This window comes from Rhinopithecus roxellana, chromosome 10 (genome assembly GCF_007565055.1).
Source record: "Rhinopithecus roxellana isolate Shanxi Qingling chromosome 10, ASM756505v1, whole genome shotgun sequence".
Lineage (NCBI taxonomy): Eukaryota > Metazoa > Chordata > Mammalia > Primates > Cercopithecidae > Rhinopithecus > Rhinopithecus roxellana.
This window is the reverse complement of record NC_044558.1, coordinates 126,130,169-126,155,224: the sequence shown is the minus strand read 5'-3', so window position 1 is coordinate 126,155,224 and position 25,056 is coordinate 126,130,169. Positions and strand designations below refer to the sequence as shown.

The 25,056-nt window shown below is 36.2% G+C and overlaps 1 protein-coding gene across 3 annotated transcripts in view; it reads left to right on the top strand.

Moving 5' to 3' along the window:
• Positions 1–25,056, top strand: part of PLCZ1 (phospholipase C zeta 1) — a 53,108-nt gene that overhangs the window by 26,199 nt on the left and 1,853 nt on the right. For all 3 annotated transcript variants that reach the window (XM_010354722.2, XM_010354721.2, XM_030939216.1), the window contains 7 exons: positions 6,070–6,219; positions 9,778–9,862; positions 9,959–10,026; positions 11,583–11,739; positions 15,291–15,407; positions 16,479–16,648; positions 21,862–21,991. In XM_010354722.2, the coding sequence (XP_010353024.1) occupies positions 6,070–6,219; positions 9,778–9,862; positions 9,959–10,026; positions 11,583–11,739; positions 15,291–15,407; positions 16,479–16,648; positions 21,862–21,991 (877 nt within the window). The remainder of the gene's footprint in view (positions 1–6,069; positions 6,220–9,777; positions 9,863–9,958; positions 10,027–11,582; positions 11,740–15,290; positions 15,408–16,478; positions 16,649–21,861; positions 21,992–25,056) is intronic.

Sequence of the window (25,056 nt, the reverse complement as noted above, 5' to 3'; positions counted from 1 at the left end):
ATATGAATAATTTCTATCTTAGTGTAAAAACATTGAGAGTATGGCACTGATTCTCCGAAACATGTAGTTTCTGTTATTTCTATATGTATTTATCTCTACTTCAGTCTCTCTCTTGAACTCACACCAATGTACACAACTGCCTATTTGACATTACCACTTGGACATGAATAGGCATATTTAACATGTTTAAAACTGAGCTCCCTGATATTTCTCCAGTCCTGTTCTCACCATGATCTTCCCCATCTCATTAATGACAACTTTCATATGCTCTAGCCAAAACCTTTTTTGCCAACTGTAACCTTCTTCTCCTTCTCTCAAGCCCCTCAATCAATTCTTCAGCAAATCATCTTGGCTTTACTTTTAAAATATATCCTGAATTTAGCTATCTCTGCCCATTCTTACTGTCACTATTCTAGTCAATCAATATTACCTTTCACTTAAATGATCCCAGTGCCCTCTTCTTTGATATTCTTGCTTCTTTTCTTATTGCCTGCAATCTCATCTCAACATATCAACCAGAGTGATTTTTAGTAAGTCAGACTATGTCATTCCCCTTCTCAAAGCCTTTGACCTCACTCAAAATAAAAGCTAAAATTTGTACAATGACTCACAAGGCCCTCAGTGGTCAGTTTTTCATTGCCTCTTTTAACTCTCCTGCTGCTCCATCCCTGTTCACTTGGCCATTCTGGACTCCTTAGTCTTTTTCAGACATATCTCAAGGCCTTTGTATTTGCTGTTCCCCCTTTATATGAAATACTCTTCCCAAATATTTGCGTGGCTAACTCCGTCACCTAATTCAGAGTGGAAAAATGAATTAAAAAAAGCAGTGACAGTCTTAAAATTCAAAGGCCTTGCAAAGATGAAAAGCCTATAGCTTCTAAGATTTCAAAAAGCAAGAAATGGGCAACTAGATCAGAAAGAGACAAAATGCAATACTTCCTATTCTTTCCAATAGGAAGAAAAGAAGCAACATTATTTTTATTTGCAGATGACATAAGCCTGTCTGTAAAAAAGCCCAACGATTCCACACGAAAACCCTGTTAGAACTCATAAATCAATTCAGTAAAGTTGCAGAACACAAGATCAGCATGTTTATATCAGTAGTATTTTTATACGCAGTGACCTAATTGAAAGATATTGAGAAAATAATCTCATTTACGGCCGGGCACAGTGGCTCAAGCCTGTAATCCCAGCACTTTGGGAGGCCGAGACGGGAGGATCATGAGGTCAGGAGATTGAGACCATCCTGGCTAACACGGTGAAACCCCGTCTCTACTAAAAAATACAAAAAAGCTAGCCGGGCGAGGTGGCTGGCGCCTGTAGTCCCAGCTACTTGGGAGGCTGAGGCAGGAGAATGGTGTAAACCCGGGAGGCGGAGCTTGCAGTGAGCTGAGATCTGGCCACTGCACTCCAGCCTGAGCGACAGAGCGAGACTCCGTCTCAAAAAAAAAAAAAAAAAAAAAAAAAAAAAAAAAAAAAAAAAAATCTCATTTACAATAGTATAAAAATGACATATATAGGAATAAATTTAACCAAAGAAGTGAAAGATCTGTATACTGAAAACTACAAAACATGGATGAAATTGCAGACACAAATAAGTGAAAAGATATCCTATGCTCCTGAATCAGAAGATATAAAATAATATTGTTAAAATGTTCATACTATCTAAAGCAATACACAGGGTTTTTTTCCCTTGGGGTGTGGTATTGGTATGTTGTTGAGGCTGGTGTCAAAGTCCCGGCCTCAGAAGATCCTCTCACCTTGGTCTTCCAAAGTGCTGGGATTACAGGTGTGAACAACTATACTGGGCTACAGTATACAGATTTAATGCAATCCTTATCAAAATTCCAATGGCATTATTCATATAAATAGAAAAAGAAAGTCCTAAAATTTGTAAAGGACTATAAAAGACTTCAAATAGCCAGAATAATTCTAATAAAAACAAAGTTGGAGGTGTCACACTTTCTGATTTAAAATTATATTTCAAAGCTATAGGAATCAATACAGCATGGTCCTGTATAGAATAACAGACATATAGACCAGTGGAACAGATTAGAGAGCCTAGAGATCAACCTAAGAATATATGGTCAACCTAATTTTTGTCAAGGAGACCAAGAAGACAAAATGGTAAAGGATAGCATCTTCAATAAATGGTACTGAAAAAACTTAATTTCAGCGTGCTAAAGAATGAAATTAGACCCTTATCTTACACCATACACAACAAATCAAGTTAAAATGGATAAAAAAAACTTACATATAAGACTAGAAACTATGAAAACCCTAGAAGGGAACATGGGGAAAATCTCCTAGACACTGACTTTGGCAATTATTTTTTTGATATTACATCAAAAGCTCAGATCACAAAAGCAAAAATAGGTAACTGGGACTACATCAAACTAATAAGCTTTTGCACAGCAAAGGAAACAATCAACAGAATGAAAGCACAGCCTATGAATTGGGAAAAAATATTTGCAAACCATGTATCTGATAAGGGATTAATATCCAAAATTTATAAAGAACTCATACAACTCATTAGTGGAAAAAAAACGATTAAAAAATGAAAAAAAAAACCCTGAATAGGCATTTCTCCAAAGAAGACATAAAAATGGCCACGCAACATTATTAGTCACCAGGGAAATGCGAATCAAAACTACTATGAGATACCACCTCACAGTCTTACCATGTTAGAAGGTCTCATCAAAAAGTCAAAGGATACCAAATGTTGATTAGGGTGTGGTGAAAAGGGAACTCTGTACACTGATGGTGGAAACGTAAATTGGTACCACCAATGGGAATGCAGCATGGAGGTTTCCAAAGAATTAAAAAATACAGCCACCATATGACCCAGTAATCCCTCTTCTTGGTACATACCCAAAGGGAATTAAATAACCATGTCATAAAGATATTTATGCTGCAATGTTCACTGTAGAATTGTTCACAATAGCCATGATATGGAAACAACATAAATGTTCATTGACAGACAAATGGATAAAGAAAATTGGATATATACAATGGAATTTGACTCAGTCTTTAAAAAGAATGAGATCTTTCCATTTACCACAACATGGGTAAGGACATTACGTTAAGTGAAATAAGCCAGACACAGAAAGAAATAATGCCTGATCTCAGTTACATGTGGAATTAAAAAAAAAACCTCTCAAATATACAGAGATAGAGAAAAAAACAGTGGTTGACAGGAATGAGGTGTGGGGAGGGAGAAGAAAATAGAGACAGGTAGGTCTGAGGCCACAAAGTAGCATATATGTAGGATGAAAAAGTCTAGACATCTAATGTACCCTATGAGAATTACAGTTAATAAAATTGTGCTGTGTATGGTATTCATGCTGAATGAGTAGATTTTAGCTGCTCTTGCCATAAAAATTTAAAAAAGGGTAAATGTGAAATGATGGATAGATGGATATGTTAATTTGATTCACTATAATAACCTTTCCACTATCTACATGTGTCCCATAACATCATGTTGTGTACCTTAAGTATACACAACAGAATGTATTTAAAAACTCCCAAAGAGCAAGAAGTGAGATTTTAAACAAGGCTTTGAGCAATGGAGAGTCAATGAAATTTCCCAGCTGAACAAGGTGACTCAGTTTTGCAGCATAGATCAGATTAAAATTTAGACTTCCAACTCAAGGTAGTCACTATTCATTTGGAAAAAGAGGACATGAAATTAAATAGATGATAATTATGACTAGGAAAAAACCTTGGGTCTAGTTGCATGAACTTATGAGAATACATACATAAGAAATCTAAGTTTTGAGGGACTTAAATTGCCCAAAAAAATCTCAAAAAACCCACAAGTATGACTCTTAGGTCAGCCTTAAAACAGCCTTTAGTAAGGAAATGCACTGCAAACATTGCTTGGCTTCCAAGAGAGCAAACTCCTCAACATCCACTTTCAATGTGGCCAAGGAAGATAAAAGAAAGTGGATCTTCCCAGAGGATGGAGCCAAGAACATAGAGAAATGACATCAGTGATATCAGGACCTCATGGAAGAATCCAGCTTTTATTCTGAGCCCCAGTCTCAGAATTATTTATTATATTTGGAAAAAACTGTACACTATTCTGTTGGGGTCAGAGTGAGTCAGTGGACTCACTCTAGTTGAGAAGGTCCTTGTATAGGTCAAATAAGGGCTTCCAAAAATATTAAGTTTTAATTCCTGGAAGTTGTAAATGTTGTTTTATTTGGAAAAAGTGTCTTTGTAGATGTAATGAAGTTAAAAACCTCTAGATGGGGAGATTATTCTGGATTATCTGAGCGGGCCCTAAACACCATCATATGAACTTTTATAAGAAGGAAGTAGAGAGAGATTTGATACAACAGAGGAGAAGGCAATGGGAAGATAGGGACAGAGATTAGAGAGATGTGGCCACAAGCCGAGGAATGTGGGCAGCCACCCAAACCTGGAAGAGACAAGGAGGATTCTTCCCCAGTGCCTTCCAAGGGAGTGCAGCCTTACCAACACCTTGATTTCAGACCAGTGAAACTGATTTCAAATTTCTGGTGACTAGACGGTGAGAGAATAAATGTTGTTGTTTGAAGCCACAAAGGTTTGTAGTAATTTTTGTCACAGCAGCCACAGAGCAAAACACTCATACATTAAAAAGACATAGTAATAATCTGCCCTGTTCTGAGTGCTGTGAAAATGCAGCAAGACTTGTGATTCCCTGGCTTGTTTACAAATTGGTAAATTTGTGCCCTGATAAGTATATATGAAATCAAAACAAAGAAAAAAATCCTAAATAAGATCCAATGATGTTTTGTTCCCTATTTTATGGCAAGTTTTGAAGTTACAGCAGTGAGAAAGGGCAGAAAATACCTTTGTAGAGCCACCTTCGCTTAAAAAACCTCCTTTGCTATTAGAAACTGGAAATATCTTTATCTTTGTTTCTATGTCTAAAACAATGAGTTTTGATTACAGAACTTAAAATTGAAATAGCAGAATATTAACATTTCCCCCCACTCATCAGTGTTAATAATGTTGTTGTTTCATGTTTTAAACTCTCTAAATATTTGTATATTAACAATAAAAATATAGCATGCTACTTTTTGGTAACTTGCTTTTCTTCATAAATCCATAGATAACTTTCTATAGTAGTATAGATATCTCTGTCTTCTTCTTCTTTTTTTATTTTTTAATTTTGAGACAGAGTCTCATTCCATCACCCAGGCTGGAGTGCAATGGTGCAATCTTGGCTCACTGCAATCTCCACCTCCCAGTTCAAGCAATTCTGGCTCAGCCTCCCAGGTAACTGGGATTACAGGCACCTGCCACCATGCCCAGCTAATTTTTTTTTTTTGCATTTTTAGTAGAAACAGGGTTTCGCCATGTTGGCCAGCCTGGTCTCGAACTCCTGACCCCAGGGGATCAACCTCCCTCAGCCTCCCAAAGTGCTGGGATTACAGGTATGAGCCACTGTGCTCATCCTGCCTTCTTCTTAATTGGTCTATATCATTCCTTTATATGGATATGGTATAATTTATTTATTATTATTATTGTTATTTTTGAGATGGAGTCTTGCTCTGTCACCCAGGCTGGAATGCAATGGCGCAACCTCGGCTCACTGCAATCACCTGGGTTCAAGTGATTCTCTTGCCTTAGCCTCCTGAGTAGCTGGGATTACAGGCACACACCACCACACCTGGATAATTTTCATAATTTTAGTAGAGATGGGGTTTCACCATGTTAGCCAGGATGGTCTCAATCTCCTGACCTCATGATCTGCCTGCCTCAGCCTCCCAAAGTGCAGGGATTACAGGTGTGAGCCACTGAACCCGGCCAGTATCATTTATTTACATAAGTATTCACTGATGGATGCTTCAGGTGTTCCTATTCTTTTGGTGCAAATAGTAATACATTTTTCTTTTAATACAGATTTAATGGTCTCTGTTTTGCCACTCAAAAGTACTTTCAGTTTAAAGAATACTTATTTTGCAAAGGTACTAAACGTTTGAAGTAAGTTTTAAGATACATTAAGCACTTATATTAATTGCATTATAATTATTTAGAAGTTTTGATGAATAACCATAGTAATGGTTACTTTTTTAGACATCTGACTACCCAGTGGTGCTCTCTTTAGAAAATCACTGCTCCCCTGCCCAACAAGAAATAATGGCAGACAATTTGCAGATGACTTTTGGAGAGTCCTTGCTTTCTGATATGCTTGCTGATTTTCCTGATACTCTACCATCACCAGAGGTAACATTTTTTTCTGAGAAACTCAGGTTAAGAAAAAAGCCCATGAAAACATGTCACTATTATATTGGCCCATGAAACTGGGCTAGAGACCAATGAAAATGCTTAGTTTTGATCATGTATAGCAGGTTATCTTTGCAATGTTGCCTAGGGAATGTTCTCATGAACATTTAGGTGAATGTATTTCAATAAAAATTATATTTTATATATATATATGTGTGTGTGTGTGTGTGTGTGTGTATACATATGTAAAACCCACATTTTGATTGTGTCTCCTACCCCATGGGTCCACAATATCAAAGTAATTAGTATTAGGGACCAGAAATTTAGTATGTTTCACAGGCAAAAGTTCTAGAAATTGGCAAAAGTTCTAGACTATAAATAGAGTCAGTACCCAATATCTCAACAGCTGGGTAGCAGGTTTGCCTTTAAAAAATCTACTCTTTTCAATTTCCCTGTCTCTATGACCCTTTCCATCTTAATTAGAGCATACTGAAGTATTTGCTTTGAAAAATCATGTCCACATCTACCATCAGGACTTCACTTCTCTCTCAGGCTGTCTCTTTATTACTCCCTTTCTATGGCCAGGTGTGGCGGCTCATGCCTGTAATCCCAGCACCTTGGGAGGCCGAGGCGGGCGGATACCCTGAGGTCAGGAGTTCAAAACCAGGCTTGAGCAACATGGGGAAACCCTGTCTCTACTAAAAATACAAAAATTAGCCAGGTGTCATGGCATCCACCTGTAATCCTAGCTACTAGGAAGGCTGAGGCAGGAGAATCATTTGAATCCGGGAGGCGGAGGTTACAGTGAGCCAAGATTGAGCTATTGCGCTCCAGCTTGGGCAACAAGAGCGAAACTCTGTCTTGTTGAAAAAAAAAAGAAAGAAATTACTCCCTCTCACAGCCCAAATTTTCATTTTCTTGACTCCTTGCAACCTATTCAGTCCCTCTTTCTCTTCTAATTACTTCACAGGAAAGTTCCCATCACATTCATCAAATATTTTCTTACTGATAAATTCTAATGAACCTCTTCTAGTCTTCATCTGGTTGTCCTCTCATTAACATTAAATACTGTGGACCTCCACTTCCTTTCCCTGAAACACTTTCTGTTATAACACCACATTCTTTAGCCTTCCCTCGTTCCTCTTTGACCACTCCTGCTTAGTTTTCTTTGCTGGGCCTTTCTCCCTATCCCCCATCAGATTATAAATAAACTTTCTTTTTGGTGAATAGTGTTGTCTAACTGCAAATAGTTTGGTTCTGACATGTCTTCATTTTTGCTAGACATAACAATATTTTTGTAATATTTGAGTATTTCCTTCTATATTTTCCTTATTATTATTATTTTTGCCAACCTAAAATAATCAAAAGGCTCGGGATTCAGTTAGAAGAATTTATTCAAGTGCAAAGTGTGAGAGTAACTTTCTGGGACACACAGACAGCAAAGAATGGTAGTCATTGCTCCTGGTGTGGGAAACAGTGAAAATTGTTTTTTACAGACAAAAACAGAGGTGCAGAACAGAAGTACAGTATTTTCCATACAATGGCTAACATACAGATTTAAGATTTGATTGGCTACTGTTGATTACACTCTAAGGAGTTTGCTTAACATTCTATTGTAAAGAGGTAATCACAAGGTTCTCTATCTCTAAGGTCATTTAGTCTAGGTTTGAATAAAGAATGGGGAGTCTGGTCAATGTATAACATCTCAACACAAAGGTCAGAAAGCAATGGTCATGCACCATTGAAGAAAAATACAGCTGTATTACATGACTAAGTTTCCAGGGCTGAACTTTTCTCCTTGGCATAATAAATTTGGAAGATCTTCAAATTTTACTTCTTTTAACATTTTATTTAAATCAGTGAAAAATTTTCAAGTGAAAGTGTTGTGACACCAGTGACAAGAAATATAGGGCTGATGATAGAACTGAGACAGAAAAAAACGAATTGTGTGATAAATGGAAAGACCATGGTTCTTCTGCTGCGTAAGAATGCCTACAGCCTCAATGTGTTCAATTGTGGCAGAAAAGAAATAGTAAAGAATTTCGCAAAGTGCTGGAAACATAGCATCAAAGATTAAACCCGAATTATAGCCCAATTCTGGAACTTACAATAATTTTAAACTTTCTTGGAAGAGAATCCCACTTCCTATTATATATGAATCTATTTTTCTAGCATTCCCGTACATAGCTTTCATTCAAATTTTAGCTCCATACTAAAGCAGGGAGGTGCTTTTCAATGAGTAAATGAAGAATTAAAGTTACCGTGTAATCCCAGCTACTCAGGAGGCTGAGGCAGGAGAATCTCTTGAACCTGGGAGGTGGAGGTTGCAGTGAGCTGAGATCATGTCACTACACTCCATCCTGGGTGACAGAGTGAGACTCCGTCTCAAAAAAAAAAAAAAAAAATTACCTTATCCTACAATATTCAGTCCTTGTGTGTAAAATAATTGCCTAGAGACTTGTTAAGGAGGCCCAATTCCAGCCCACAATTCAAGATTCTGGTTCCCTCATTTTGAAGCAGATCCTAGGAATGTGTCCCTTTCCCAAGCGCTTCTGATAATATTCTTAATGCACAGGATTGCAGAGTGCATTTGGTAAACTCTGCAGTAGAGAGTATTATAAGGGTCATTCTGAAAGAGGGAAGACCCGAGATGATGGAATAATTTGAATGGATACCCGAGGATGACAAAATGGAAAGGAAAATCAAAGCTCCTTGGAGAAAAGGACTTGACTTTATAACCCAGATTTCAGCAATGCATATAACAGAGCCGGCACTTAAATGTACTTGCTAAATTAAGGAAATTTGGAAAGACCACAGTTCTTTTGCTGCATAAGAATGCCCACAGACTCAATGTGTTCAATTGTGGCAGAAAAGAAATAGTAAAGAATTTTGCAAAGTGCTGGAAACATAACATCAAAGATTAAACCCGAATCATAGCCAAGTGAAAGAATGGAACCAGAAATCTTCGAATTTAGCACAAGTGACACTGATGGTAAATTTTGCTATGCTTCTAAATTTGATGGACAGAAAATATTAAGTTAATGATGTTTATGTGTAATACAGAAGAAATTTGAAGAGTCTTTATTACAAATCTTTAATTTAGTCTATACTAGATGCCAGACACTTACGATAGACATTTTAATATACCTGATTTCATTCAATACTTTTTAATGTTGGATAAGAAAATGATGAGCTGAAGCACTTACTACCAGAAGTTGTAACATTTTAATTGCAATATCATGGTAAGTACTTATATATATACTTTTTACATATTTCAAAATTTTGGAACAGTACCAACTTGTGAAATATAAAAGAAATGGCATATGGTAAGTCTCAATCATAACAGGCTTATTTTTTGGTGAATTACAATCAATAGCATTGTATCACTGTATTCATTCCTTTACTGAGGTGTGAATAGGGGTATGGGAAAAAATGGAGTTCTTACATATCTTTTTACTGTAGGCTAATTGGAAATATAGTGAAACACTTTTCAATGACTGTTACAATGCAAATTGACTTGTAAATGTGTAATTGTTATCTCTCGAATTGTTTCCTTAGGCACTGAAATTCAAAGTTTTAGTTAAAAATAAGAAAATAGGAACCTTAAAGGAAACCCATGAAAGAAAAGGTTCTGATAAGCGTGGTAAGGTGGAGGAATGGGAAGAAGAAGTGGCAGATCTGGAGGAGGAGGAGGAGGAGGAGAAATTCAAAGAATCAGAAATATTCGAATCTGTTTTAGGAGACAATCAAGACAAGGAAACAGGGGTAAAAAAGTTACCTGGAGTAATGCTTTTCAAGAAAAAGAAGGTGAGGTGGTGCTTTGTGAAAATCTTACAAATGAGTGGAAAGTTTTCTAATTTTATTCTTGGTGGAGAATTCTTTTAAATTCTGGAGAAAAATCATTTTCCTTCTTATAAAAACTCTAGTCTATCATTTACAATTTACTTTGAAAACATTGATGGTGGAAGATGAATTTTTTAAATTGTCTCTTTTCCTATGTTAGCTACTTAATTTTTTTTTTTCTCTAGGCTGAGCATGGTGGGTGGCTCATGCCTGTAATCCCAGCACTTTGGGAGGCCGAGGTGCACGGATCATATGAGGTCAGGAGTTTGAGATCAGCCTGGCCAACATGGTGAAACCCCGTCTCTACTAAAAATACAAAAATTAGCCAGGCATGGTGGCACATGCCTGTAGTTCCAGCTACTTGGGATGCTGAAGCAGGTGAATTGCTTGAACCTGGGAGGCGGAGGTTGCAGTGAGCCGAGATGGCGCCATTGCACTCCAGCCTGAGCAACAGAATGAGATCCTGTTTCAAAAAAAAAAAAAAAAAAAAATTGTCTATAGTTGATAAATATTATGCATTCTTATGAAGCAGGCTTTGTGCAAAGTGCAACAGATGCAGAGATACACAACATAATTTCCCTGTTCTCAAGTAAAGGCAAAGACAAGATTCAATGTTCATAATACATAGTGTTATATGTACACACATTAGCATGATGAAACAAAATATATTAGGTTGCATGTGACACAAAACCAATCCAGCTGGTTTAAATAAAATGATAATTAATTAATTGACTTACATAGATGAAAAGTTCAGTGAAAGGGATTTTAATTTCAAAAATGACTTGATATAGTGTCTCACATAAAGTCAGCAGAACTTCAGTTCTTTCTCCAGCTTTGCTCCCACTTTCTCTGTGTTGGTGCATGGCTATTGCAAGGATTCAGCTTTATATCATTTCAGCTTCAAATCCAGTGGAATGCCTATCTCTTGGCAGAGCAAGCAATATATATATATATTTTTTGGTACGTTGGCTCTGATCTGGTTATGCGCACATCCCTGAACCAATTACTGTTGCTAGGGGAATGCACAGCTCTGTTTAGCTGGCCCAATCTGCGTGACTCATACTTGGATTGAGCATGAGCAAGAAATGTTTTCCCAAAACAAAACTTGGGAAATGGCTAAAAAGAAGTGTAAAAGAAATAGATGCCAGGTTGTGAAATGGCAAATGTTCACTATGTAATAGAAGTCATTTCAGTATAAATTTATTCATGATGAAAATTCCTAAGTTTATAAAATTCATGGGAATACACTGAGATCTTTAGGAAAAAATAAACAGTAATAATTGTGGTCCTCAATACTTATTACATTGATCATGATTTTTAAATTTAAACTAGCTTATATTCACATTAAATATTTTTGTTCCCAAAAATAATCACATTAAGTTAATCCAAATGGTGTTTGAGGAGATAATCTTATGAAAAGATGAAAATCATTTATTTGAAAGTGTATTTTCTTTACTAGAAAAAGATTTTTTTCCCAATGATTAGCATAAAAATGTAAAATTACTGCATTTTATTTTTAGACCAGGAAGCTAAAAATTGCTCTGGCCTTATCTGATCTTGTCATTTATACTAAAGCTGAGAAGTTCAAAAGCTTTCAACATTCAAGATTGTATCAGCAATTTAATGAAAATAATTCTATTGGGGAGACACAAGCCCGAAAACTTTCAAAATTGAGAGGTAAATTTTTGTGACTCAAATAGATGAAATGTTTAAATGAGTTAAGATTCACTGCTAGGGTGTTAAGATTGCTCAGTGATATTTATAAAATGTATATTCTCATAAAATTTCAACATATTTAACGTAATTTAGAATGGGGTTACATACCTCAGGTCTCATTAAGTTTTATTTCACAGAACTTAGCCATTGATTAACTTTCCTAAGCCATGACATTTTGATTGAGAATGTCCGATGTGGCCACATTTGTTGAGGGCTGGGGGACTGTGGTGAGCAGTTTGTATAGGAGAGCAGTGGCAGGGCTGCAGAGGGAGGCAGAGCCAAATTAGAAGGCTTGAACTTTGTCCTGGAAGTGAAGGTGAGCAGGAGAAAATTGAACTCTCAGGAGCGGCATGATCCACTGTATTTCCAAACGATGCCTCTGATAGCAGCCAAAGGGTGAGACTGCAGGCAGGAAGGTGGTAACAAAGATATATGGCAGTGAGAGCGGAGACAGGATGAACTTTGTGGATTTAATAGGCATTGAAGAGGGTAGGGTTAATCAGACTTGGAGGCTCTATGTCTATGGTGAAAGGAGAAGAAATGGCGCCCAGGCTGGACTACCAGATGGCTGTGCAGAATGTGCACGCCCCACTGCACACCTTCGGAGGTGCCATCTGTCTCTGCATCTTCTTTTCACTGCCCCTAATTCTAAAACTGAGGTGGTTTGGCAGTGCCCAAAGTAAAACGGGGCCTGAGAAAGAGAATGGGAAGAAGACTCATTATGTGGGGAATGTCCCAAACTTAAAAGGGAATGAGCGACTAACTTAACAGCCAGGTGACTCTGCTACTTCTCAAAAAATGGCAATTGTTTTTAGTAGTAGGGGTATGGGGGAAGTAGGGACAATAATGGATACAAAGCTATAGTTGGATAGAATAAATAAGACATAGTATTTGATAGTGCAACAGGTGACCACAGTCAACAATAGTTTATAGTACATTTAAAAATAACTAAAAGAGTATAATTGGACTGTTTGTTACACAAAGGATAAATGCTTGGGGTGATGGATACACCACTTACCCTGATGTGTTACTAGACATTGTATGTCTGTATCCAAATATCTCATGTACTCCATAAATACATTTATCTATGTACCCCCAAAAATTAAAAGTTAAAAAAATGCAATCTACCATCTTGTGTAGAAATACCACAGAAGGAAAATAAGCACCCGCAACTGACTTGAGAAAAGTTGCTGACTATTTGGGATTGCAGATTCTGAGAGATTTAATGATTAACCTTATTGGGCTGGTCGTAGATACCCAAAGATTTTGAAGTATACTTTAGTTAATATTCTCTAACTATCTATTAGAGAGATCCTGGATTTTTTAAAGGCTCTTTTCCTTTTTTAACCTGTGTGTTGTAACCAAAAATTAATTCAGTAGGTCTGGACTACAGTTAAATAATAGAATAGAACAGAATAGGATAGAGTAGTGTAGAGTAGAATGGAATGGGATGGAATGGAAAGGAATGGAGTAGAATAGAATAGAATAGAATAGAATAGAATAGAATAGAATAGAATAGAATAGAAGGGTATTGCAAGCAGTAATAATAAATATGGTTTTATGAAGCAATTGTGCATGGTGCATGTGTGTTGGATTGTAAAATGTATTTCTTATTGTAAGGTATGGTTAAGAGAGTTTGAATGACATGCTTTACTGGTCTCTGTTCCTTTAAATTATTGAATTTTTGTTGTTGTTCATGAGGACAGGACCTGTGGGCACAGCATAAATAACTTATAATTTTATTACTCTCATCATATTAAATACTTGCAAACATTTTGGAAAGGAATTGGATAGTTCTGAGTAGAGTCAAAGTATAGCATTACCATTTCTTTGAAGGGGTATAGAGCATTTTTCTTGTTTAATAGTAAATAATCAACGTTAATAGTAAATAATGATGTCAGCAAAGGTTTAACTTCAAGGATGCCAATTATTATTATAAACATAATAAAAATTAAAAATAATGTTGCAGATGAATATTATTGAAATGAAATGATGTTCACATTATTTTACTAAATAAAAATAGCGGTTTGTGAAAGGGAACAAACATTATCATTCAACTAAAAATTACACACATACAAAAGAATGGGAAGATATATATCAAGGAGTTATCAGTGGTTATCAATTGAATGATGACATATGGTTTTATTTGTTCTTTGATGTCCTCCTGTTTTACAGTAAACAACTGCATTTGTGATAACAAACATGTTTAATTTCTAAAGGATAATCTCAGAAATAGCAAAATCATATTGTGTTATGAGACCTTAGTCATCATTCACATTTATTACTTTGTAAATGAGAAACATTAAGACTCAGAAGAGTATGTGTTTTGCCTAAGGACAGACATCTGTTAGGACTAGATAAGGGAGCATGATACTTGGACACCTATGCTGCATTTATACACACATGGTTTCAAAATAAATTTTCTCTCAAGGAATGTGTAACTTTTGAAAATAAATATTGATAAAATTAACTGTAATTTTTAATTTGACAGTGCTTCCTAAATAATAGTATTTAGGGTGAGGGGAGAGGTGATTCTATTCTAGTTGGATTAGCAAATGAAGTGAGCCATAAGCAAAAGGCATTCTCCCATGATGAGTCACTATATCAGCAGGAATGGTTGCAGAAAGAGGATCTGTTTAATGAAAAAAGAAAAACCTTGGAGAAGCATGAAATCTGTGTTCAACAATTTGAAGAAGGTGCCAAATAGTAAAGGGTTTAAGTTAGTTTGAATCTCAAGTGACTTAAATATGATATGGACAAGAAGAAACACAAAGAATATGTACAGAAACTGTGTACAGATTCTGTACAGACTGTGTGTGTATGTTTGTTCTTGTTTGTGTGTATACTTCAAGTACATAGAGATTATCCCAGTAAGAACAACATTTGAAATAATTAAAAGCACTGAAAGTTTTTCAACGGAGAGATGTAAACACAGATTGAATAAACTTTGGGGAAGATGCTGGAGTGAAGGGATTGGAATTTGAACTGGACAACTTTGGGGTGCCTTTCAATCCTGAGAACCTGTGAAATGTTCAGTAGGATTAATTGGATTAATTTAGCTGGAATCATATCGCTTTGTGTGACTTTGATGTGATTCTGTCCTACTGTGAAAATCAAAATGGAAAAATAATGAGGGAAAATGCTGCTTTTGTTTTGAAAAATGAATGGATTATATTTTGGAGTTTTATGTATTCTTACAACAAAGTGAAATAATTTGGATGTAAAAATTATATAAATCAATTTTTTCCTTGAATGATCAGTGTACATAAATTTTATGATAAAATTGTTACTAACATCTAAATAATAGTGAATTATACTGTAAACATAAAGGCATGGATTTATTTTGATATTCATGAATTGCAAATTTTTGCCAAGACAATACATACCAAAATTGTTGAAACTATTATAGAGTTATATGATATATATATATATATATATATATATATATAAGAAATAGTGGCTTATTTAATTTATTTGAATTCTTTCACAATGTTTTAATAATTCTTTTTCAGTCCATGAGTTTATTTTTCACACCAGGAGGTTCATTACCAGAATATATCCCAAAGCAACAAGAGCAGACTCTTCTAATTTTAATCCCCAAGAATTTTGGAATATAGGTTGTCAAATGGGTATGTTATATAGGATATTGAGTTGTTTGCAAAAGTAACATACAATGAATTTATTTTATGAATGTATGAAAACTCGTGAAAAGGGCGTTCTGTGAAAGATTTTTTGGCCTGGGGGTTTTGGGGTCAGGCACTAACGGTGAGTCATGTGTTTTAAGAGCTGAAGTCATTCCCATCTGGGTTGAAGCGGGGTAAATCTTGGTGATTGCTCGGGGGAATGGTGGTTAAATTCATGAGGAGTTAATATGAGGCATGTGAAGTGGAGGAAGGGAACAAGGAAAACCAAATGGACATTGAAGATCAAATTCCTTTGCTTGAGATATGCTCAAGGCCTCTTCAAATCAAGTGACCTCTATCATTTACACTTTACATGAGCTTCTACATTCACAGTATTGAAAAGTGAATAAGATTGCATAACCTGGTTATTTGCCCTCACCAGACCCTTATTCCAAACTGCACAGCTAGGACAGCACTGCACTAACCCGTCAGAAAGTACCAGGTGTTACCCTTCTTCTACCGGATTGTGGCAAGGCCTGTAGGTGTGAGGAGGAGTGGGGATATTGGGGCTGGGTGGAGGGCAGAGTGTGGCACTCGCTACGGTGGCTATTTACCAGCCTATGTCGAGGTGCTTCCATATTTTAACAATTATTGCTTTGCCTGTTTCTCACTTTCTCCTCAAGTGACAACAGCATCTCATGGACTTGAAAATGTGTGACATAGTTGGTGTCTTTACCTCTTGCATTTAATGCACTGATACTCTTTGTTCTGACATTTCTTAAGTGTTACCTGACATGAACATTGTTATTCTATAATCTATACTGGATACCATTTTGATTTCTTTACTCAAAGCTGTGTAGTAATTTACTTACAGATTAAACTTTGAAACTCATCAATATACCTTAATATAGACATGGCAGGAGAAAGAGTTTTAAAAATCATGAATTATTAGGCTAATGATGCTTGCTCATAGAACATTTGGGGATATAGAATCCGTGATTAGATTTCAGTAAATGGTTTGTGTTCCTTTATTTGTATTCTCTATTACCTGACAATGTCAAAACTTCTTTCTTACAGTGGCTTTAAATTTCCAGACCCCTGGTCTGCCTATGGATCTGCAAAATGGGAAATTTTTGGATAATGGTGGTTCTGGATATATTTTGAAACCACATTTCTTAAGAGAGAGTGAATCATACTTTAACCCAAGTAACATAAAAGAGAGTATGCCAATTACACTTACAATAAGGGTAAGATTAATAACTTTTCTTTTATATTTTTTGGTTATTATATAAACTAGATAGTGTACATTAGTATTTTGAATTCCACTGATTTGCTTTAATTTCTTTTATATTTCTGTTAATCTTTTTAGGTACTATATGTGGGTAGTATTTCAGTATCCTTCTATACCTGAAAAATGTCTTCCTGTTTCAATTTTACGTGAATGATTATCTGCCTGTGAATAGACATATTGAGGCTAAAACCTTCTCCTCTCCAAGTTCTACTTAGATGATTTCATTGTATTTAGGCATTTAATATTGTGAGATACAGGTCTCAGTTCGGCCCACTAATTACCTTGTGGGCATGTTACTTTTTCTTGCCTTTGATGACTTTTACCTGGAAATTTTAGGAGCCCTTGTCTTTTCCTCAGTCTCCACGATTAGGCTTTTGTAGGTCAGGATTTCCTCCCACCCCATATGCCTGTGAATATCATTTGATTACTTAAAAAGAAAAATTACCCATATGTCTTTCTCTAGTATCTGTCTTCTGTGTCTATTAATTTGTGTGAACTTTAACATACTCCCTTTTCCTCTGCATGTTGGGAGCTTTTAACATTTTTTCTTTATGTTGATGATTCAAAGTCTGCATTTGATTTTGTTCTTTACTGATTTTAATGTAGAAATGCTTTTTTGTATCCTGCGTTGTTAGTCCTCCTGCCCCATTGCGGTTGACCTCATATTGCTTCCTTTTAATTTCTGTTTGTATCCCACCTAGTGCCCTTCCTCCAGACTCTTGTCTTCTTATTTTATCTTTTATTTTATTACATCCTGTAAAACCTTATGGAGCATAAAAGCAGTTGTCTAAGATTTGTTTCCATTAGTAAAGACTTTTCCAAACGTCTTTCTTATTCCTCTCTAACCTAAGTGCTATGTTTATTTTCTTTTTAAAATGTCACCAAATCTTTTGAAAAACCTCTAGTTGCTTTTTCTCTCCACTTACTTATGAGCAATTCTGTTTTAGGCTATAACTATACTTGTTGTTTGCAAATCAATAGAGTGGGTACGGTTTCATTGGTCTCTCTTTCCATTTAACTAGTTACTCCCAGAACTGTATAAATCATCTCAGATCCTACAGGAATTTTGTAAGTACTTATGTTTCTGTCCCTGGCCAGCACGTCATTACTTAGTGAAGCTCTGCCAGCTGCTGGGCGCTCCCCTGCTCCCCATTACCTGGCTGTTAGAGTGCAGGAAACGCTGGGGCCTCCAGCATGTGCTTCTCCTGCGACTCTTCCTAGCTCAGCTCCTTTTTCCACCGTCGTAATACCACAGGATTTGGGAAACTGTGCTCCACGTCTACTTCAGGCCCTAGCCACTTTATCTCAGCTGAGAAGGGGAGGATTGAGAGCTTTTTCCAGAAATTAATGTGGAACGTATAGCAAAGATGAACAGGACTAGAAAGATCCTGACCTTTGCAGGAAACAGTGCCTGTGAAGTATGTAGCTGACTTTTGCATTGTCTGTTAAGGAATTTGTGACTCTGATGTAGAAGCATTTAGTGGATAGGCAGCAATTGCCTACAACACTGGATTGTTAATACTCCTTCAAGGTCTGGCATAGTATTAACCACTGACTTCACTTTACAATGCTATTATAATGTTGGCATCCTTTTTGTAGTTGATCTGGTAAAAAGAAATGGCAAATCAGCCACTTTGAAGATCCCTTCCATTTCTACACACATCGCTTTTGTGTGCTCTGGGACTGGATTCTCCTTTTACCCCCTGCCTTCCAAGTGATTGTCATTTTTATTTGTGGCTTCCTCTTTCTCTGCTTTCCCTTAAGATATTTGTGTTAGCTAAAGTCTTTCCTTAAACCTTGTCTCAAACTATTCTCCTTGGGTTCTGTTACATAAACATTCACAGTCTCACCACTAACAATGCTCAAGTCTTTAATTGGACCTCATTTTGAGAATCTGAAAGCATGTTGTAGCTCACTGAGCATCCTTACCTCCTTAATCACCATTCTGTCAAACTTAAAATATTAAAAGCTTGAACATCCCTTCCTAATCAAATCTACTTCTACGCTTATTTAAATGTCAACAAATGACCCCATTCTTCCACTCTGCTCAGACAAGAAAATTGGGAGTCATTCTCATCTTCCACATCTCCTTCATGTCCCACATCCAGACCAACTTTAAATTCTGCTGATTCTATTCCTAAATGTTTTCCCTCTCCATTCTCTTGATCTGACCTACTTTGATGCTGTCCTGTATCAGGAATTTACTACCTGTCATCAGGTCTATTTCTTTGGCTTCCTGATGGTTTCAGGTAGCCTGTCTCAGTCCTCCATATCTATTCTCCACAAGTTGACCAGAGAGATTTTGCTACAGTGCTAATGTTATCATGCATACGTAATATTTATTTGTGTCTCTTGACTACTTTCTTGGGTAGGCCTTGGCCTACTTGCATAGTCCTATCTCTCACCACTTCTAGCCTTTCACCCTGTTCTACAACCATATGGAACTAGGATCCTTCTCGAACCATGACTCACCTCCACGAATTGCGTATGCTCTTCCAGTAACTGGAACATTCTTTCAGCCTTACCTGCCTATTGCATTTTGACTCACTTTTCAAGACTTAGGAATCATGTCTTTTTGAAAGCATTTTCCTAGGCTAGGTTAGCTGTGCTTCTTTTCGTAGCTTTGCTGTTTTCCGTAACACCCTCTGCATGCATGCATTATGGCATCTATCATAAGGTTTTATAATTGTTTATTTACTTGTTACTTGTCTTCTCCATTCGTCTGAGGATTCCTTAAGGATTAGAGATGTGGGCCTGGTGTGGTGGCTCAAGTCTGTAATCCCAGCACTTTGGAAGGCTGAGGTGGGTGAATCACCTGAATTAGGAGTTCAAGACCAGTCTGGCTGACATGGTGAAACCCCGTTTCTACTAAAAATACAAAAAGTTAGCCGGGTGTGGTGGCATCCAACTGTAATCCCAGCTACTCAGGAGGCTGAGGCAAGAGAACTGCTTGAGCCCAGGAAGCAGAGGTTGCAGTGAGCCAAGGTCACACCATTGCACTACAGTTTGGGTAGCAAGAGCCAAAGTTCGTCTCAAAACAACAACAACCACCACCAAAACCAAAAAGAGATGTGTTTTGTTCCATTCTTATTTGTGCCTGATACAAAGTATATTTTCAATATATCTAGGTTCATTCAACAAATACATTATTTTTCCGGTTAAGAATAGTAAAGAGAACATAGGGTGCTCTTTCATTGAGAAAGTGAAGGCGGAAGGCAGCTAGTGTGCACAAATGCTCACAAATGCCATGTTTGTATTCTGAGGAGTCTCTTGTTGAGGTTTAAGTGGCATGGAGAGTTAATGATTCTCCAGGAAGCTGCTGCCATGGCCATGTGGGTCTTTCTCTGTTGCCTCTACCACTCTGGGAGTTTTGTGATTATGGCTTGCTCAGATCGTAGAGGGCATGATTCGGGAATCAGAGGGCCTAGTTTTATTATAAGTTTTCTTAAGTTGTTGGTGAAGACATTTGACGTTTCTGCTTTACTCTTTGTCATATGCAATCTGAGAGTTTTGGTTTAGGCCAGTTATTTTCAAGTTTATAAAAACTACAAGATTGCTTTCTAAATCCAAAATCTTATGGGTAAGGCCAATGGATAACAACAGAGTTGACCATTGAAGGCTTTTTGTTTGACATTCCTTCCTCCGCACTGGCTCCTGTACAAACAAATTTGTAAATTTGTTTATAAATTATTTGATCAATACTCCCTAAACCAGGGGTGTCCAATCTTTCGGCTTCCCTGGGCCACGTTGGAGGAAGAGGAATTATCTTGGGCCACACATAAAATACACTAACACTAACGATAGCTGATGAGCTTTAAAAAATGCAAAAAAAAAAAAACTTATAATGTTTTAAGAAAGTTTACAAATTTGCGTTGGGCCACATTCAAAGCCACCATGGGCCACATGAGGCCCGCAGGTTGGACAAGCTTGCCCTAAATTCTCATTCAGTTCTCATATTCAATTATGTTTTTCAAATTTAGATAATTTTTTTTTCTTTCTGGAATGAGGTACACCGAGCCGAACCTACTCCATTTTGGGAAGGGTCTGTTACCTGCAGAATGATATTCAGCAGATGTGTAGTGGTATTGGGACCAGTGTACTATATGTTTATGGCCATTGTTCTTTCTAATTACTTTGGTGTCTAATTATGCTGATGCCCATTCCACACTGATTGCTAAACAGTTGCACAGGCATACTGGCTTCTAGCTAATGCCATAATCTGTGGAATTAGGAAAAGTTACACATTAGTGGTTTTTCTTTTCCTTTCTTTTCTCTTCTCCTCCTTCTCTCCCTCCTTCCTTCCTCTTTTCCTTCCTTTATTCCTTTATAAGGGAAAATTACACATTAGTGGTTTTTCTTTTCCTTTCTTTTCTCTTCTCCTCCTTCTCTCCATCCTACCTTCCCTCTTTTCTTTCCTTTATTTCTTTATAATCAAACTTAATTATATATTTGTTTCTCTTTATGTAACCTTCAGAAATTGGAATTATGCCTCAGTTTTTATAACTGCATTTTTAGACTTACATCTTCTATCTCTTAGCCTAAGTTAGTTCATTTCAAATATAGTTTTCTTGTGTGCTCATTTTGTTCCTTAGATTATAACAACTTTTTGCTTCAACAATTAGCTTGGCAAATAAAAGTTTAAATACAATTATTATTAATTACTTTGTTAAGATTTTTTTGATACCCAGTCCCTAATATACGTATGAAATAATTGATTTTGTCAAACTCAGAAAATGCTATCATGGGAAGTTAAATGGTACATTTTTTAAAAAGTAATATTTATATAGCTTTTAATTTTTCCAGCATATATATATATATATATATATATATATGAATTCAAAAATAGTACATGTTATCAGAGTAACTCAACCTGAATTCCCTAAAATATGATCATAACAAATGATTTTAAAACAAAAATATGTTAATAAATTGAAAATTGTGGACATTGTGGACTTCACTATAATTTTGTACATATTCTTGGTGTTTATCTACTGATAACTGAGGATAAAAGACTTAAATTTTAAAATTTGTATCATATTCCACTTTCAATCTTTGTGGGAACTGACTTAGAGTCCTTCAACTTTTTGTAATACATAATTCAATTTTGAAATAAATGGTGATGCAACTTAATATCTTGCTAAATTCTTATATTCATATATATTTGTGCAGCTCATCAGTGGTATCCAGTTGCCTCTTACTCATTCATCATCTAACAAAGGTGATACATTAGTAATTATAGAAGTTTTTGGTGTTCCAAATGATCAAATGAAGCAGCAGACTCGTGTAATTAAAAAAAATGGTGAGCTCCTAATATACTGTATTGAACTTCCATTAGCCTTCTTGTTGGAAAGCTTACAAATTATATGTTGATAGAGTTTTTATACATATCTATTATTCATAAGACAAGGGTTTTCCATTATGTCCAAAATTAGCAAAATGTTATATGCAGCAAAAGCACTTTTATAATGATTAGGTTGTTTAGCTGTATTTTCAAATTATGAATACAGAAATGTATCTGACCTGAAAAATTATTGCTTAAAAAATTTACCTCCTTTTTGTTTTCCCTCATGTCACTGAACTAAGAAGGCATTTTGACAGCCTCAGATCTACTTAGCTTCTAGCCTTTGTGTTAAATCAAAAATTTGTGATTTTTGACACAGCATATTATATATTTTTATAATGAATTATTTGAATTATTTTAGATTAAAAGTCTATGGCTTCTGAATCAGGCTACGGATGCCGTAGAAATCTACTGATAGAATATTTGGATAATTCAGTCATTTTTGCCACAAGGGAAGTGAAGAATGAAAGGAAATAACTTTGGTAAGATTTTCATCATTCTGGCATGCTATGACATCTTACACAGTATAGTACTGGCATTGCCATTTCTTCTCTGAGGTTGAAATGACTAAGGAAATTAGAAAAGGATGGGTTCCTGGGATTGACCCCTGGTCAGGGTCACCTTGAAGGAGACATTGGAACTGATTCTGGAGTCTGGAATCTTCTTCAAGGGATATTCTCAAAGCAAAGTGGACTTCATTCCAGAGTCTAGAAATATGCTTCAGGCCAAATGGTACTGACAGAGGAGCAGGCACAGTTTTCTTTTTCTTTTTCTTCTTGGATAATAATTTCTAACAATGCCCATAGTCTGCCTCCTCGGCACTCCCCTGAATACTTCCAGTGTGGCTTCTAGAGCGAAAATCATGGAAAAAGATTTGGGAAGATTTTATTGCCTTATCCTGTGTTATCAATGGGAACGGATATTGATGATGACTTCCTGCCTCATTTGACACTCTTTAGAGTTGAAGGCACATTGCTATGGCTGTGTCCAGAGATAGTAACTGCTGATGTCATGAAGCTTATAATAATCTATCTCTTGTTCCCTCCATCCTCTACTTGAATCTTCATCACAAAATGCTTAGAAACTTAATTTATTCAATGCACCCCTTATAATACTATGATTCTAGAATTTGTATTACATCCTTGGATTTTATGGGAATGGCCTTTCAGAAATTCAATTTGGTTCATCAAACATTACTAAGCCTCTGCTATGCTAAAAGCCTTGTGCTAAGTAGTAAAAGACGAAATCTGTTTATTAAATGAATTCTTATATACTGGACCAATTAACTATTCTATAGATAGTTTATAGTTCAGTGTGAAAGATGAGCTGTAAGTAAAATAATTATGATTTAGAGTCATTAGTGCTTCAAGGAGAGTACAAAGATTTGTACTGGAAGGGGGCACTTCTGGAGATGGTTCTTGGAGAATGAGTAGAATTTTTTAGAGTTTGGGGAAAAGGACATTTAAGGCAGAAGCCATAATATAAGTCCTAAAATATGAAGAAAATACAATTTAAACATACCAGAGACAGAACACATGAGTCCTAAAATATGAAGAAAACACAATTTAAACATGCTAGAGAAAAGCCAAGAAACTCACGATGGGTGGAATATAGGGTGCTTAAGAAAGATTAGTGAGAGAGAAAATGAGAAAGTTATTTAGGGATGGTCATGGAAAATTTCAAAAGCCTTGCTAAGGTGTCAGGAACTTTCTTTTTTCTAGAAAATGGATAAAATTCAGACTTTTAAATAGGGCTATAACAGAGTTGAGTGTTAGGTTTTTTTCCTGCAGATTTGAGAAGAAGTATATGAGAGGGAAATGAGAAATACAAAGTAGAGTCAGGATAAAATTTCAGTGGTTAGAGGATATAAAAGTCATGGTGCAAAGGAGGCTATGGCAGTAGGGAAGGAATGGGGGGTGTAAGTGAGAAATACTGTGCAGAAGTCAACGTCCAGATGGCTGGACAAGAAGAATTTTAAGACGATTTAGCTAGACATGAGAGTCTGGGAGGAAAAGGATAACATTTGGATAAAATGTGGAAGTAATTCTTCAGTTTTGGTCATGTCTGGGAGAACTATTTTCATCACTATCAAATTCAGTATCCTGGTTTACTTTTTTCTTATGTTGACAACTAAAAGTGAGGGCATTCTCTTATAATTAATCCATATTATTGTGTATGTGTGTGTGTGTGTATGTGCATGTATGTGTGACAGAGATAGATACAGGAGGAGGATGGAAGGGAGGCAGAGGCACATGTGTAATGAAGTAGGATTGGAGGAAGAAGAAATCAGTATAAACACTTCTGTGAGATGTTTTGCAGTGTCTATAAAGAATTGACTCTAAACTTGCCTCTGTACCCCTAAGAAGAGAAATTATTTCTTTTCTTAGGTCAAGGTAATGTGATCATTATTCCATCATGAGCCAATTTGTTTACTATTTCTGTGGGTATAGGCTGCACCCTGGGTTGCTATGTGGTAAACGTGCTCTTGTGACCACAGAAAATATAGATATAGTATAATTAGAAATTCATCAATGCTTCTGGAAATGCAAGTCAAAGAACAAAACCTATTGTCATAGCAAGTGTAGCATTGCCTTTGTAAATGAAAAATAATACACATAATTCTTCTCCAAACCTTTGAGTCTTTATTAAGTAGAATTTCTATTTAATTTGAACGTGAATTTCTTGATTCTGTTAAATTACGCTTTACTTTTTGGATGATTTGGGTCATACTGTGACACAAGGTGGATTTCTTGCTTGGCAAGAAATTGGTTGTTTGGGATGATTTATTTTCCTAGAGATTGAAATTCATCAACTTTGGACTTTGAAAGGAGCACTTAGTCTGAAGAAGGATCAAGAGTTGGCTTTAGTTTGTTACCTAGCTTTCAGTCTAACAACTATATATGGAACTCTTCCCATAATAAGACTGACTGTATTAGTCCATTTTCACATTGCTCTGAAGATACTACCCGAGACTGGATAACTTACAAAGGAAAGACGTTTAATTGACTCACGGTTCCCCATGG